At 34.2% G+C, this 16503-nt stretch overlaps 1 protein-coding gene across 2 annotated transcripts in view; it reads right to left on the bottom strand.

Moving 5' to 3' along the window:
- USP34 (ubiquitin specific peptidase 34) overlaps window positions 1-16503 on the bottom strand; it is a 241464-nt gene that overhangs the window by 95053 nt on the left and 129908 nt on the right. For both annotated transcript variants that reach the window (XM_054575403.1, XM_054575404.1), the window contains exons 22-28: window positions 13637-13791; window positions 12304-12417; window positions 10645-10744; window positions 10356-10515; window positions 8030-8156; window positions 7790-7937; window positions 54-154 (exon numbers count right to left, since the gene is read on the bottom strand). In XM_054575403.1, the coding sequence (XP_054431378.1) occupies window positions 54-154; window positions 7790-7937; window positions 8030-8156; window positions 10356-10515; window positions 10645-10744; window positions 12304-12417; window positions 13637-13791 (905 nt within the window). The remainder of the gene's footprint in view (window positions 1-53; window positions 155-7789; window positions 7938-8029; window positions 8157-10355; window positions 10516-10644; window positions 10745-12303; window positions 12418-13636; window positions 13792-16503) is intronic.

Genomic DNA, 16503 nt, shown 5'->3' with positions numbered 1-16503 from the left:
ACAGACTGTAACACTCAACAGATTAGTGACACACAAATCACACTTATGTATACCTGCATATCTTTAAAACCAAGTTCATGAAGTGCTTTTTCATCATAATCTGTTGTTAACTCATGTCCAGATGAAATCATTCTGACAGGTCCCATAAGGCCTCCTTAAAAATAGGAGAAAACATAAGTGAAAATTTTTAGGAGAGTTAATCTCTTTGCTGTCATGAAAATATGGTTATAGCAATTAATTCCACTAGACACTCAGCTTAAATATAATTATTGAGCAAAGTGGAAGCAGTACTAAGCATGCTTCCTGAATTATTTTCTGTTGTCAGGTTAGCCTTAGGCAGTAAAAATTACAAGAAAATTCTCTTTTAGCATCAGTTTAACTAGATCAATTCCTGCCAGCTAAACAATATGAAAAATAGTACAAGTAAAAAACATTATGGAGCTTTCTGGGAACTTGAAGTATTTTCCCAAGCAACACATGCAGATAAATCAGACTCATTAATGCATTAGTTAAACGATTAACCAGTAAGTATTTATAATGATCAAGTTTTGTTCTTCTCTGTTATTATGCACCAAAACAAAGTAAAACAAACTAGAGTGCAGAAAAAAATTTTAAAAACAAAGCTCCGACATGAAAGATCAGTTACAACATCCTAAATAATGATAAATTCAATAAATTCGGTAGAAGCAGTTTATTTCTAAAAACCATGGAGTCCTCTTTGCTGCGTACACCTTCGTTTCCCACCACCATACCTACCTAAATATGTTTTAGTCACCCAACCTCCTTGTTCTTTTTTGGAAAACACCAAAAGTGTTCTCATATCAAGGCCTAAGATGCTCCTCCCCAGGAATTCACATAGCTCATTCCCTCACTCCCTTCAGGGCTATCAAATGTAAACTCAAGAGGCTTTCTGTCCAGCCACTCAATCTAAAGAGCCTCAATTCACAATTAATCCCTTACACTGTTTTATCTTTCTTTAAAGTACTTAATAGCATCTGACATATTTATGTATCTCCTCCATAAAGAAAAAATCCCAGTTCCAAAAACGCAGAGATTTTATTATGTTCACAGATGTATTCCCTAGCATGAGAACACAGCAGGAATTCAATATAATTATTGTTTAATCCATGGATTTTTAAATTACATTTGTTCTATTACCATTTCTCCCCCTTATACCTCCTTCCCCCAGCCATCACCACACTGTTCTTCTTCATGTTCATGAGTCCTTTTCCTTTTTGCTCTATCCCTCCACCTCCTTAACCCCCTAACAGCTGTCAGCCTGCTCTCTAAGAGTCTGTTTCTATTTTGTTAGTTCAGTTTATTAGATTCCACATATGCGTGAAATCATATGGTACTCTGATTTTTAAAATATAGCTTTCAGTTTTTGTTTCTGATGGCATTTTGTTTTCTTCCATTATTTGTCATTATTGTATCCTCTTTTAAAATATTTTATTTATTTATTTTTTAGAGAGAGGGGAAGGGAAGGAGAAAGGAAGGAAGAAGAAGATCCATGTGCAGAAGAAACATCAATCTGTCACCTCTCACATGCCCCCAACTGGGGACCCGGCCCACAACCCAGACATTTGCCCTGAATGGCAATCGAACCAGCAACCTTTCAATTCACAGGCCAGCACTCAATCCACTAAGCCACACCAGCCAGGGCTATCTTTATTGTATCCTTTTTAAAAATGGTTTTTGAATAAAATAATTACAGACTTTTCTTTCCAAGAGATCTCCCTTCAGGGCCATTCATTCTGTTGTTCCATAAGGACTATTATTCTCTGACTGTTGAGCAGCTTTTAAGCTGGGACATCTCTTCACTGTGTCTCTAGAATGTTCCTCTCATTTCTTGTTTGTTATATCTTTTTGTTCCAGAATAATCTGAAGTAACTTACTAAGAAATAGTGTGTGAGGTGTAAATTTTCTGAGCTTGTATTCCCCAGCATGAGAACACAGCAGCATTCAAAAGGAAATGCTTGACAGAATAGGAAAATTAAAAAGTCCCAGTCAAGATGGCAGTGTAGGTAAAGGCAATACATGAATCCTCACAAAACCACATAAAAATTACAACCAAACTACAGAACCATTCAGAGCCACCTGAAATCTAGCTAAATATAAGTCTTACAAATAAGGATATTAAAAAGCCACAGAGACTGCTAGGAGAGGCAGAGACTCAGATTGGCCTGTTCCCACACCTACTTGTAGTGGATAAAAATAGTGAGATATATCTCAGCTGCAGAGGCTCCCCTGCCAAAGAAGGGTCCCAGCCCCAACCCAGACCCCACAGCCCAGGTTCTAGGGTCAGGAAAAGAGGTCCACATATGTTCTGGCTCTAAAAACCAGCAGGGATTGTGGCTGAGTGATAGGAAAGGCTTCTGGGGTCCCAGGCGTTCCCCTTTAAAAGACTTGCACATGGAGTTACTTGGACTCACTCACTTTGAGGTTCTGTGCTGAGTAGCAGCCTGAAAGGCACCAGGGACATATGAGAAACTGAATTGTCCTATTCCAAGGCAAGACCTGGAGGGGAAGCTTTCTCACAGACACAAATGCTAGCAGAGGTCATTGTTCCTTTTCTAACCCTCCCCCAACAGACCTGGCAGTCAGGTGCCATATCTGAGCCCAGATCCACCTGGCTAACACAATTCACCCTGCCCTGATGGTTCCCTGGGATCCCACCCCACAAAACCTTCAGGCACAGCAAAGCCATTTGAGTAGCTTTAACATATAAAGTAGCCCTATTGGCTAATACTTCAGACTTCTCTAAAATCTTCGAAGTAAGCAGCATCTGGCCTCAGCATGCCTATAACTCTGGCTAAGAGGCTCCAAGCCCAGTGCTGGCAGCAACAGGCCTTGGTTCGCAGTTTGGCCTTTCCTGGGCACCTCTAAGCTCAGCCCAAGTGGCTGCCATCTGCAGATCACTTAGCTCATTTGGGTGGTCCCAGGCAGGACACACACGGAAGCTAATTTTGGCCTGCATCTCTCAGAACGCTCCAGAGCCAGTACATCTGCTGAACAGCCTCAGACCCCGTTCAAGGACCACTGAAACTCCTCCATAAAGGACACACAAAAAAGGCACTCAGCAGGCACCAGAGCCTTGGTGAAGTCCGTCCTCCTCTGTGGGGATGGCCCCTGCATAGCTAGCTGATCCTCCACAGTGGTCCCAGCCAGTCCTTGCAGTTGATTGGCCTGAGGGTAAATCGCTCCCATTGAGGTGCCAAGAGTCCTCAAGAATCAGCTACAACAGAAAGGTATATACCCCACAAGAATTAGCTACAACAGAAGGGGTATATAGCCCACACAGGAGTGTACCTGGAGAGCCCAAATCATGTAATCAGGAGGCTGTGCCTAGAGGACACCTACTACTAAAGGGAACTCACTCAAGCCTGGGAGATGTAGTAGCTCTACTTAATACACAGAAACAAGCACAGGGAGGCTTCCAAATTGAGAAGACAAAGAAATGTGCCCCAGCCTGACCAGTGCAGCTTACTGGGTTGGGCATCATGCAGTGAACCAAAAGGTTGCCAGTTTGATTCCCGGTCATAACACATGCCTGGGTTGTGTGCCAGGTCCCTGGGTTGGGGATATGTGAAAGGCAACCAATCAATATTTCTCTCACACATCGATGTTTCTCTCCCTCTCTTTCTCCCTCCCTTCCCTTCTCTCTAAAAATAAATAAATAGAATCTTTAAAAAAAGTGCTCCAAATGAAAGAACAAAACAAAACTCCAGGAAAAATAGAGACAAACAATCTACTAGATCCAGAGTTCAAAACACCAGTTATAGTATGCTCAATGAACTTAGAGAAAGAGTGATGAACTTAGAAAATTAAGAGATAGGAAACATAAAAATGGAACTACAAAACATAAAAAAGAACCAGTCACAAATGGAAAATATAATAATTGAAATGAATGTATTATAGGGAATCAACTCTGGAGTAGATAAAGCAGAGGATCAAATCAGAGATTTGGAAGATAAAGAAGCAGAAAATACCCAATCAGAAGAGCAAAGAGTAAAAAGAATACAAAAAAAATGAAGATCATGTAAGAAGTCTTTGGGACAACTTCAAGCGTACCAACATTCGCATCATGGGGGTGCCAGAAGGAGAACAGAGATAGCGAGGCATCAAGAACCTATATGAATAAAGAATGACAAAAAACTTCCCTAACTTAGTGAAGGAAATAGACCTATAAGTCTAGGGTGCACAGAGTCCCAAACAAGGTGAACCCGATGAGGCCCACACCAAGACACATCATAATTAAAATGCTAAAAATTAAAGACATAGAGAGCACCTTAAAAGCAGCAAGAGAAAAGCAGATGGCTACTTACAAAGGAGCTCCCATAAGACTATCAGCTGATTTCTCAACAGAAACTTTGAAGGACAGAAAGAATTGACAAGAAATATTCAATATGCTGAAAAGCAAGGACCTACAACCAAGATTACTCTACCCAGCAAGGCTATCATTTAGAATCAAAGGACAGATAAAGAGCTTACCAGAAAAGAAAAAGTTAAAAGAGTTCATTTCAAACCAAAGCAGTATTATAAAAAATGTTAATGGGTCTTCTTTAAAAAAAAAAGTCAAAAATATAAATAATATGGCAATAAATACATACCTATCAAAAATTACTTTAAATACAAGTGGATTAAATGCTATAATCAAAGACATATGAAGGCTAGAGGCTGAATGGAAAACAAGACCTTTATCTATGCTGTCTACAAGAGAAGTACTTCGGATCAAAAAACACAGACTAAAAGTAAAGGGAAGGAAAATGATATTTCATGAAAATGGAAACAAACAAACAAAAGCTGAGGAAGCAATACTTACACTAGATAAAACAGACCTAAAAAATAAACAAATGAGCTGAACAGAGAGACTCACAGATACAGAGAACATTTTGACAGATGCCAGATGGGATGGGGGTTGGGAGGGATGAGTAAAAAAGTTGAAGGGTTTAACAGCACTGGGAATATAGTCAATAATATTGTAATAACTATATATGGTATCAGTTAAGTAGTAGATTTGCCAGAGTGATCACTTAGTAAATTATATGATGTCTAATCACTGGGTTGAACACCTGCAACTACTATATAATACTGTATGTCAACTCTAATAGAAAAATACAAACATTTTTAAAAATAAGAAAAAAATAGGAAATTTAAGTAAGAATGTTGAAATAGCTGAATTAAATGAAACTTAAATAAATATTGTTAACTTTTATTAACAATGTAGAAAAACTCCACTGGGTACAAAACAGTTATTGCCAGGAATGAATGAAACAGGACTACTACTTTGCATAATGACATATAACATTTTAAATCACCTTTCTCCCTCCACACAAACAAGAGTATTGTATTTAAAAATATTTCAAACACAGAGAAGAAAAATGGGTTCCTCCAGATTAATTTTCGCAATTTTCCTCAAGTACTAGTATTATGTAGCTAACTGGTAACTGTTGTATAGCAAAATGTATGATTCTTTCCTTTATTATTTCATTATTTCTAAGCCTAGAAATCTTGTCTCTCTCAATGATTTGATATTTAATCCTATTTCTTCTGGATTTTCTTATAGTTTATTTTGTGTGTATATGTAAAAACACTAAATCCATCCTGAGTATTAGAGAGATATGGGCTTTTTCTTTCTGCCCCCAAATTGAATGTCACATATTAATAAAAGACTACTTTTTTAATGTGTTATTCACGTAACAATTCTTCACCAAAATCATACTATTGTAATACAGTCATACCTTGGTACTTATTGACTTCAGAACTTGTCAAATCTTGTACTCACACATTTTGACGAAAAAAATGTTTTAACGCTTGGCGCTTGCTTGGGGCCCGTCACACTTGCTAGAACTTGTATGGGTCACAGTGCTGCCCCCACAAGAGAAAATACTTCATTGTTCAGTACTCATCAGTTCTGGTGCTCATCATGAGTACCAGAATGAATTAACAAGTACCAAGGTATCACTGTAATTTTAAAATGTTTAAATAGCTAGTATTAAAATTCATCGTTATTATCCTGTCTTGTTTTCCTCTCAGAACTTCATATACTGCTTTGTTTATTTATTTTTCAGCGAAAATTTCTTCATATTTAAAATAATTCCATTTAGATTTTAGGTAGAATATATTATAAAATAAATTACCTGGCACTTCTATTTTGTACAGAGACATTTTAGATATGTCTACTTATTCAAGTAGATAGCAAAACCCCCAAAAAGACAAATGCCAAACTAGATATAAGCTTATATCTATAATTTGATTTACACTGATGTGACATAGGAGCATTCTCTTCTGTGATCCTTTATCTAATAAGAGCCATACCTCCCTTTTCATTAATCCATCAAGTTTGTGCCTGCTTATCTGTTTTAGAGAACTAAATACATTGTTTAGGAATATACACGAGAGGTGAAACTACAAGCAACACTAAAAGAATAGTAAACTAAAAAACAAGATTGTATTAAGGGGAAATGGAATTCATGAAAATAAGAACGGATACAGAAGTAGCTTCTAATAATGTTCTAGCTCTTAATCTAGGTAGTGAGAACATGGGTGGTTTTCATTTTACTCTTACTAATTTCACACTCTTTTTATGTACACTTCAATAACAATAGCAGATACAATTTGACCTGAAAATTCCATAACTAAGTTTTAAGCCAAGTTGTATTAGATAGCATTATTTGTAATAGCAAAAACAGGGGAAACAACCTAAATGTCCATTAATAGGGATCATGTAAAATAAATCATCGTACCACCTTATTACAGATTAGGCAGATCTTTAAAAGGAATGAGGTCTTTCTTTATGCACTAATATAGAATGTTCTCTATAAATGTTAAGCACTATAAGTAAAAGGTAGAAGAGTATAAATAGAACATTACATTTGTGTTTTAAATAATATGCATATGTGTGTATATCTATGTGTATGTGTGTGTATACATATTAATATGCTTCTTGGTATCTTTTGAAGGATATGTAAGAAAACAATAATAACATTTGCTTCAGGAGAAGAAAAATGGGTGGTTTAAAGGCTGGGGTAGAGAGACTTTTCAACACCTATTCTTTTGCACCAAGAATATTAATAAATTATTCAAGATCAAAAATTAAGATGTGCTACTTTGGAAGATATACACTGTTTTACCTTAAGCATGCTGTAGTAACACTGGCTCTATTTTTTTAAGATTTTATTTATTTATTTTTAAAGAACAGAAGGGAGGGAGAAAGAGACAGAGAGAAACATCAATGTGTGGTTGCATCTTGTGCAACCCTTACTGGGGACCTGGCCTGCAACCCAGGCAGGTGCCCTGACCGGAAAACAAACCAGTGACCCTTTGGTTCGCAGGCTGACACTCAATCCGCTAAGCCACACCACCCAGGGCAAAAAATTTCTTAATATTATATTTTTTTGGAGGGAAGGGAAGAGATGCACAGGTAGAATTTAAGGGTGCATTATTTTCATATGCTCCAAAAAAATATACATATGTATCAAAATAGCAGAAAAAAAAAATTGTAGGGTACTAAGTCATATATGGGAACAAACTGATTAACATTTCCGACAATGCTTATCAAATAACCTTCAAAAGTAGAAATTTTTGAGAAGGAAGAAAAATGTTTACAAGTAATAACACCTGAAGTGACTCTTAACTCTTGCTTAAGAATTAATGGAATTATACCAAGAGTAGGGGAAGGTGGGTGGGAGCCATGGACATGGTCGATAGCCTTCAAAGAAATAAAGGTTCAAAGTTGATTATAATAATACAACTTAAAAAATATGAAAATTTGAACTACTGGACTTACCAGGAAACTCTCCCTTTCGGCTGCTTTGACCAAACTCCTGAAGCTGAGCTTGTTGATTTATTTGTTCTTTCTGTAAATTTTCATACCAATGAGTTACTTCAGCCCTAAGATCTGCTACCTGGTCACTAGGATACATTTCAATAGTCATCTGAAATATGAGATGCAACCAATTTAAAAATACAAAAAGAACAGATAAACTGGGAAATGTTATCAATTTGGAAACTAAAACTATATAACTACCTTGTCAGGAAGTCCAGCTGGCTGACATACAACCCTTAGCGGCAGGGACTGTTTGTCACTCAGTGCTTTCAAATGACTACTAATACCAGTGCCTTCAATTTGCCACTGTCTGAGATGATATGCAAACCTAAAACACACAAAAACCAAACATAGAAAGGTATAATTTTAAAACATTTTAGTATTATGGAAGTTTTTATTACTTTACAAAATGAAAAAGCCCATAAATGATTCTAGCACATTCCAATTCACTCTATAACACTGCTTGTTTTATTTTCAAATTAAAAGAATTCAGTTTAGATTCATCACACTGAATTAAATTTAAATGCATAAATAAATATAGATAAAACTCCTAATAAATGGTTTTCAAGAAATATTGCTGAGGAAAAAATCCTATTAAGAACTTTTTTTTTTTTTTAAATGGAAGGCGGGGGATAGTGGTAGTAATAGATGCAGGATGAATTCAAACAACAAAACTTATCCAGAAAGAGAATGGCAAGTTTTCATTCCTACATTCAGAAGAGGGAAAAAAGGTATTAGAAATATTTTTCAGAGATAGGAACTTTTCTAGTAAATATATGTTAACCAGCCTAACAGATTTTTGAGAGCTGATTCCACGGCACTAAAATTACAAAATGAATTACAAAGACTAATATTTCAAAGGACACTGGCAACTAGTATGACACTCACTAAGTATGTGTCAATTTCCTAAGTGATTTCTAGTTGTTGAAGACAGGATCCAGGGTACCTGAATTCAGTTAAGAAAGAAAATATCAATATCTTATACCAGTCAGCAATTCTGTAATAGAAGGAGAGTACCTAAGGGAATACAGTAATACATGAAAAAATACAAAGATGTCTATCAAGAGTAGACAATTTTTTTGTGAGTTAGAAGAAATCTGTACATCTGAGAAGGGATTTTTTTAAATGAAATTCATTAAATTTATAAAAGTGCCATGGAATCCTAAGAACCTCAATTTATTTTTAAATAAGTACTTCTTTTAAGACACTGATAACATTATGCAAAGACTAAGGGTTTAAACCAACAGGCCCTTTTTGGTTTGTTTTCTGTAGACCCTACAGCATAGAAAAAATTATGGAATAATACACATATAGCTGTGGGCAAAAGTTTACAGTTGTATGTGAAACAGGTTATTATAATTTATTATTATATTATTTTTCCATGTAGACTGTAAACCTACTTTTGCCCACCCCTGTATTTATGTATCATTAACAATAACTATCTCTGATGGGAAGAAATAAGACTACAGGAACTTTTATTTACCATAGTATATCTAAATTTTATAAGTACTTTATTTTTATTAATTTGAATTACATTTGCTTATTTATTTTTATTTTTTTAAAGTGGTACGAGCAACCTGACAGTGTGAAGTTTCTATGCAAAAAATTCTACAATTCCCTTATACAGTCTTTAAAAACACATGGAATTACTTCAGTAGAATTTCCACAAATTGAAATCATAATCAAAATAAAAAATTTTGCAGTGTCCAAATGTTTTAAATCATGGAGTCATGTTATTTATAAAGAATGTCTAGAAAATCTTTATTATTCAATATTTCCTGGTATTTTAAATAAAATATCAATAACTGTCAATTGTATGACATTTTCATTACCAAACTCTGAGGTTGAAGTTACTAATTTTAATAATTTTTTCAACAGTTTCTTTGTACTTTTACATTTACTCATGATTTTTAATACACATAATTTCTTAATTAAAACTATCTACTCACCTTTCACTTCAGTCGATACATTCATAAATGTTAATTTGCTTTATTTCTGTATTACACAGGGTATGTCTAAATTAATTATACAGATATTCATTAACACAGAATTTTTGATCATGTTTCCATGGTAAATGGAAATTCAAAATTAAAATACTGTCTCCTAGTCCAGGAAGAAAAAAAAACAGCAAATAAAACAAACTCAATTTGGTTCAACTATGAGAGATTACTTGATGTTCTTGGCGAGAGTTTCAGTGAAACTGTTTTTGGTCATAGTGTTCTGCCTTTTCAATCATAGTAATACTTTCTTAGGGATGGAATTCTGTCTAGAAATTCTTATTCATGCATATCTTCTCAGAGTCTAATGATTTTTAAAGCTCTGCACTATTTACCAGGAAACTTTATTGCCTATTGCACCACTTAATGGTACATATTATGAACAATTACTTCTAATACCAGCACTTCATTTTTGGTAATTTATACTTGCTACCTGCCCCCCAAAAACCTCTAGTTTAATTTTAAGAATACTTTTGGACATGTCAAAAAAAGCCTTAAATTCATCCTCATGTAATAAAAAATAAAATTACCTTCTCCTAAATGCTTCCAGATGTGTCTTCAGCATAAGGAGTCCTCTTTCTATAACAGTGAGACTTGAGTGGGATTCTTGTTCAAGACTGCTAGAAGCTATCATAAGACTCTCCATACATTTACTAATAAATTCTTGTTCCTTCTCCAAACCAGTTTTACCTGAAAATCGTATGTTTAGATATGTATGTCAATCTTATATTCTTGTTTTGCTAAAGAAAATTAATTGTAACTAAAAAAAAATCTTTACATAAAAAAATGACCTATTAGCTAGTATTTCTAATCACTTACCATTAATATAATAGGAATTAATATACTGGATAGCTGCTCGACTAACATCACCAGATTGTGCTCTTAAAGCAATGCCCCAGAATTGGTCCATACCACAAAGCTAAGAAAGAAAAATGTTACATCTATAAATTTTATTATTTGTCAAACAATGCAAACGATAAGAAGTAACAAATTTAAAAGTCATATAATGTCAAAAAGTTTTAATATCCTATAAAATATTTATAAGGTAATTTCTATTCAATATTACTTAGTTACTAAACAATAATAAAAAGGATAAAAGCCTTGGAAATTTCTCAATTACTGAGATAGGAGCTAAATCAACTCGAAAAATACTTATTTATAAAGCAGCCGACTATGTATTTGTGTAATGTTCAGTAACCAAAAGGTATGACTACATAGTTGTAAAAAGTCACCAAAACTTGCTTTGAAGGAATGAAACCAGAAGTTTATTAGCATAACAATGCTCAAACGCTTTCATCCAACTTATTCTGATAAAATCACTGCTTATATGTATTAACAGAAAATTTTAAAAAATGTTAACCCATGTTGTCACTTAAATTTATGTTAACCAGGAGAAGACAAAGAGATGTTTTCACTGAAAACTACAGAAAAAATGGAGACTGGAAGTTTTTAAAAGTTGAGCAGGGTAAAGCAAGGTATCCTTCTGGTAAGTGACTAACCAGCCTTACTGTTTCTTAACATCTACATTAAAAGCAGTAGAATCTCAAAATTAGAATATGACTACTTCTTAGGTAAATCAGATCTGTCTGGTTGTCAGAAATCAAAAATTAAAATTTATCATAGTAATATCAAAGTAAGAGTTAGGACCAAAAAATTAAAAAAGAAAAAAAAGGACAGTACTGAAACAAAGAAAGAATGTAGGATGATAGTATGAAAGCATTTTAGATACAATTAAAATTACTCTTTACTACATAAATTAACATCAATTTTCTCTGCTTTTGTCATTATAGCACAACTCCAACTTCTGAAGTTAAGGAAAATTAATGAAAAATATGAAATAGATAAATCATAGCTATCATTAATAAACTGGAATGTCCAATGAGGCAGACTTTCAAATAACAGTCTGTGTCAGGAGAGTATAGGAATGATGCATTCAACAAAACCTAGTAGGCACCCAACTAGGCAAATGGAACTCTAAACCAGAGGTTAGATTAACAATTTGTGAGGGTCCTCAGCTAATAAATTGATTATATGCCTCAGGGTCAGAGATGATTTAGATAGATTCTGTTCCAGAGTAGAGGTTACTAATAGAAACTCTAGAGTTGCTCAAAAGCATCTAAAAGTTTTGGCTTTGACAAATGGCATAAAAATCAGATTTTAGATAAATCAACCTTTTAATCGACAAAACTACTTTATTATAATATTATCTGGGAGCTTTCACAGGACTAAAGAGCACTCAGATGGCCTCCTCTATTAATCAAGGAATGTGTAATAAGGTCATTAAGCACAATCAAGGTTATCTTTAGTAATGAAAAGTAACCAAATTTGGTTTTTAAAATATATTTAAACCTGAGAATAAAAGTCTTCATAGTTAGTAAATTCAGTGCTTGACAAACTATATAATTCAGTACACTAATTTAAAGAATAAAGCAAAAATTCCACAAGCTGATCTAATAAAATAAGTCTAAAAACCCATACCTCAGAGTTTGAACCACCATCATAGGCACTGGTAGCCAATCGAGCCAAGTTACAAAGATGCTGAAATAGGTTTAATCCGGTCATGCTAATTGTTTCAGGTTTTAGCTGGGGCATCTTAAAAAAAAATAAAATAAAATTTAAGCCAGTTTAGTTTAACCTAAGAGATTTAAGTTAATTTTACTGAAAACATTATTAAAGGAAATGTATCAGCTCAGATTTTCACTGAAAAATTAAGACAGATAATAATTTAATGAAAATTTTATTCAGGTCATAATTAAAACGTATCTGATGTTTCAACTTTTTGTAATGAATATAATCAAATCAGATAAAATTATTTTTAAAATTTATCACTTATTGTATACCTAGACCATGCACATTTATGAGATGTGTAGCACATGCACAGTTTGTGTGTAAGTCACAAGTTGAAATTAAGTTAACTGAAGGTCTATTTGTAGCTTTGTTTTGGGTATATTTAGTGACTTAGTTTACATGTACTCATTCATATATACTCAATCCTACCACAAAGAGAATGTGAGAGTTTGTAGAGTTTGGAGCCCTTACAATCTCAAAAATAAGTGTAAAAATAATAAAAAGTCTGTTGCTGTGTTATGTTTCAAATTCAAATGGAAAATTAACACCTGAACCAATTGTTGCATCTGATAAAGAAAAACAAAAATTGGATACAAGAGTATATTTAATATCATTACAGCAATTCCTGAAACAGCCTTTCCAGGGAATCTACAAAAAACCTGAAGATTATATTTTATCTGCAAGAAGACTAGCTGATACTACAACCATTTAACAAGGAAGAGTCACAAAATACAGCTATATACTAGTGGTTACAGGTACGACTCCTGAAAATTTACCTACATTGTTACTATTTAAAAAATAAATACCAGGGGAAGAGCTGAGAGAGGGAAGGAGGGAGGGGACAAGGGAAAGTGGTGCGGGGGAGGCAGAGACAAATGTATTTGAAAAAATAAAATAAAATTTAAAGAAAAAAAATAAAAATAAATAAAAAATAAATAAAAAATAAATACCAAAACTCCCTGCATTTCTTATTAATGTTTGTCTGAAGGGTTATGCTAATTACTGTTGGGTTAAATACTTTACTTAAAGAACAGAGTATTTTTTAAATATAAACTATTTATTTTAACATAAATACTGTAGAAAACAAAATTGAAGCAAAATCTTGCAAAAGCCATACAAAAACTGCAGAAAACAGCACATCTTTTTAAAAAGCCAAAAGAAATTATTAACATTAGAGTTTATGTTTAAAAAGGAAATACAGAAAAATAATATAAACAATAACGCTGTCAAAAAATAAAATTACCTTCTCCAGGAAAAGATGTTTGTAGGTTTCCATTCCCATAGCATGTTGATCTTTACTTCGAACTTGATTTAAAAACCAATGGAGTGCGTCATCATAACACTCAGAATCTTCCACTAAACAATGCCATAAAGTGTCGACTTGCTCTAAACTTAATCCTAGATTAAAATTACAAATTTTGAATCATGGTACATACAATGTTTGGTCTTAACTCAATGTCCTAGAAGCACCAATATATCCATAAAGGGGATATTATTTAGAGTATTTTATAAGAATTATTTTAAATAAGATTTCACAAAATTTATGCTTTTAAAATGTAGTTAAATATGATCTACATATAAATCACCTAAAAACGTACAACTTATATCCTAGAAGAGTATCCTAGAAGAGTCATTTGGTCTGGAAAATCATTCTTCCTGAAGTATGAACATATTACTGTATTATAGTACATATGATTAAGGGGAGTCCTAAGGTTTAAGGGTTAAGAATAGAGTGGATACCATGTTCAAAGCCCAGTCTGTACACACAGGAGGTAAATAATACATGTTAATAAGCATTATTTTTGTAAACTAAAAAAAAGGATCCTTGCAATAAATAAAGCAAAATGGAAATTTTGCTAACACAGAGAACAGCAACACATCAGAGTATATCATTAGCTTGGAAGCCAAAGTGATGAGATGAAATTTGTATGGTACTTTGACCCAAGTATTAAATGATTCCAAGGTATGACAGAAAGAAGTCAGAGAAGCACTCAAAAAGAAGAGGACGTATTAAAGGCAAACACAAGTCTGAATATGGGTAAATAAGGCAATCTAAAGGGGTAGAAATAAAAGCATCGTGGGGATTTCCAACATGTCATAAGGGGTTCCAAAGCCTGGGGTTGTTCCCCAGATCAGAAGGGCTATGAAGGTATGACAGAATCATAAGAAACCTTTCTCTTTCTTGGGAAAAGCAGAAGAGCCCCAGAATATGAACAACACCTCAGAAAATATTTAGCAGCAATACCAGTCTAAAGAGTTTGAGTAGAATAACAGTATCCTATCAGTTTCTTACAGAAATAGTTAAAGTACAAACTATTTGTTCTAAGAACAACCTTTGTCTCCAGGAGTCAACATAAAACTAGAAACAACCTTTAGTGTACATTAAATACATTGACTAATTAAGAAGGTAAGTGAAGGAAAAAGGTAAGTCTTAAAAAACAGTATCCAGGTTAAGTATAGTAAACTGTATGATAAAAAAGTGCATTTATAAATGGCTGAATCACCAATCCACATTCAATAAGCAATGTATATACTTTGTTATTGTTTTAAGTTTTTAAGAAATATATTTGCTGGTGTATGAAAAGTAAATATTAGCTTATCTTATAGAACTCTGGAGTAACCATATTATACCTAATAGAAATTTTGCCAGTAAAAAAAGTACAATTATGATCTGGGAGAAGTGAAGTTTTCAACTTGATTCTATCTGGACAGTAGCTGTAACACACAAAGAATTCATAATGCACTCACTGGGATGGGAGCAGCAAAACAACTTTTTTAAAGTGTATTTTACTATCCTATTTCAGTTGTCCCAATTTTTTTCCACTTTCCCCCCTCTGCCCGGTACTTCCCTTCCCTCCAGCAATTCCCCTGCTTAGTTCATGTCCATGGGTCGTGCATATAGTTCTTTGGTTTCTCCATTTCTTTTACTGTTCTTAACATCCCCCTGTCTATTTTGTACCTACCAATTATGTTTCTTATTCCCTATACCTTTTCCCCCATTCTCCCTCCTCCCCCTCTGTACTGATAACCCTCCATGTGATCTGCATTTCTATGCTTCTGTTCCTGTTCTAGTTGTTTGCTTAGTTTATTTTGGGGTTTTTTTGGATTCAGTTGTTGATAATTGTGAATTTGTTGTCATTTTACTGTTTATAGTTTTGATCTCCTTTTTCTTAAATAAGTCCCTTTAACATTTTATATAAAAAGGACTTGGTGATGATGAACTCCTTTAGCTTGTCTAGGCAGCACTTTATCTGCCTTTCCATTCTAAATGATGGCTTTGCTGGGTAGAATAATCTTGGTTGTAAATCCTTGCTTTTCATCACTTTGAATACTTCTTGCCAGTCCCTTCCTGCCTGCAAAGTTTCTTTTGAGAAATCAGCTGGTAATCATATGTGAAACTCCTTTGTAGGTAACTCTTCTTTTCTCTTGCTGCTTTTAAGATTCTCTCTTTAACTTTTGGCATTTTAATTACGTTGTGTCTTGGTGTGGTCCTCTTTGGGTCCAACTTGTTTGGAACTCTCTGGCCTTCCTGGACTTGTATGTCTATTTCCTTTGCCAAATTAGGAAGGTTTCTCCCCCTCACCCCATTATTTTTTCAAATAAATTTTCAATTTCTTGCTCTTCCTCTTCTCCTTCTGGCATCCCTATGATTCAGATGCTGGCACATTTGGAGATATCCCTGAGTCTTCTTATTCTCTCATTTTCTTGAATTCTTGTTTCTTCATTCTGTACTGGTTGACTCTCTATTTCTTCCTTTTGTTCCAAATCGTTGAACCCTGGCTTCCTTCCCTTCGCTGTTGGTTCCCTGTGGATTTTTCTTTATTTCATTTAGTGTAGCCCTCATTTCTCCCCATAGGCGTTTGCCATACTGAATGAGATCTCTTACCATCCTCAACACCAGTGTTTTGAACTCCACATCTGATAGGCTGGCTATCTCCGTTTTGCTTAGTTCTTTTTCTGGTGTTTTGATGTATTCTTTCATTTGGGCTGTATTTCTTTTTCTCCTCAATTTGTCAGCCTCCCTGTGTTTGTTTCTGTGTATTAAGTAGAGCTGCTCTGACTCTGTCTTGTCACACCTATTACATTTTAAGTAGCAGCGCCTTAGGTATT

The sequence above is a fragment of the Pteronotus mesoamericanus genome, unplaced genomic scaffold (assembly GCF_021234165.1).
Source record: "Pteronotus mesoamericanus isolate MK-2021 breed Mesoamerican mustached bat unplaced genomic scaffold, CSHL_Meso_final contig_291, whole genome shotgun sequence".
Taxonomy (NCBI): domain Eukaryota; kingdom Metazoa; phylum Chordata; class Mammalia; order Chiroptera; family Mormoopidae; genus Pteronotus; species Pteronotus mesoamericanus.
Note: the sequence above shows the minus strand (reverse complement) of the source record. Positions and strands in the feature narration are given on the sequence as shown.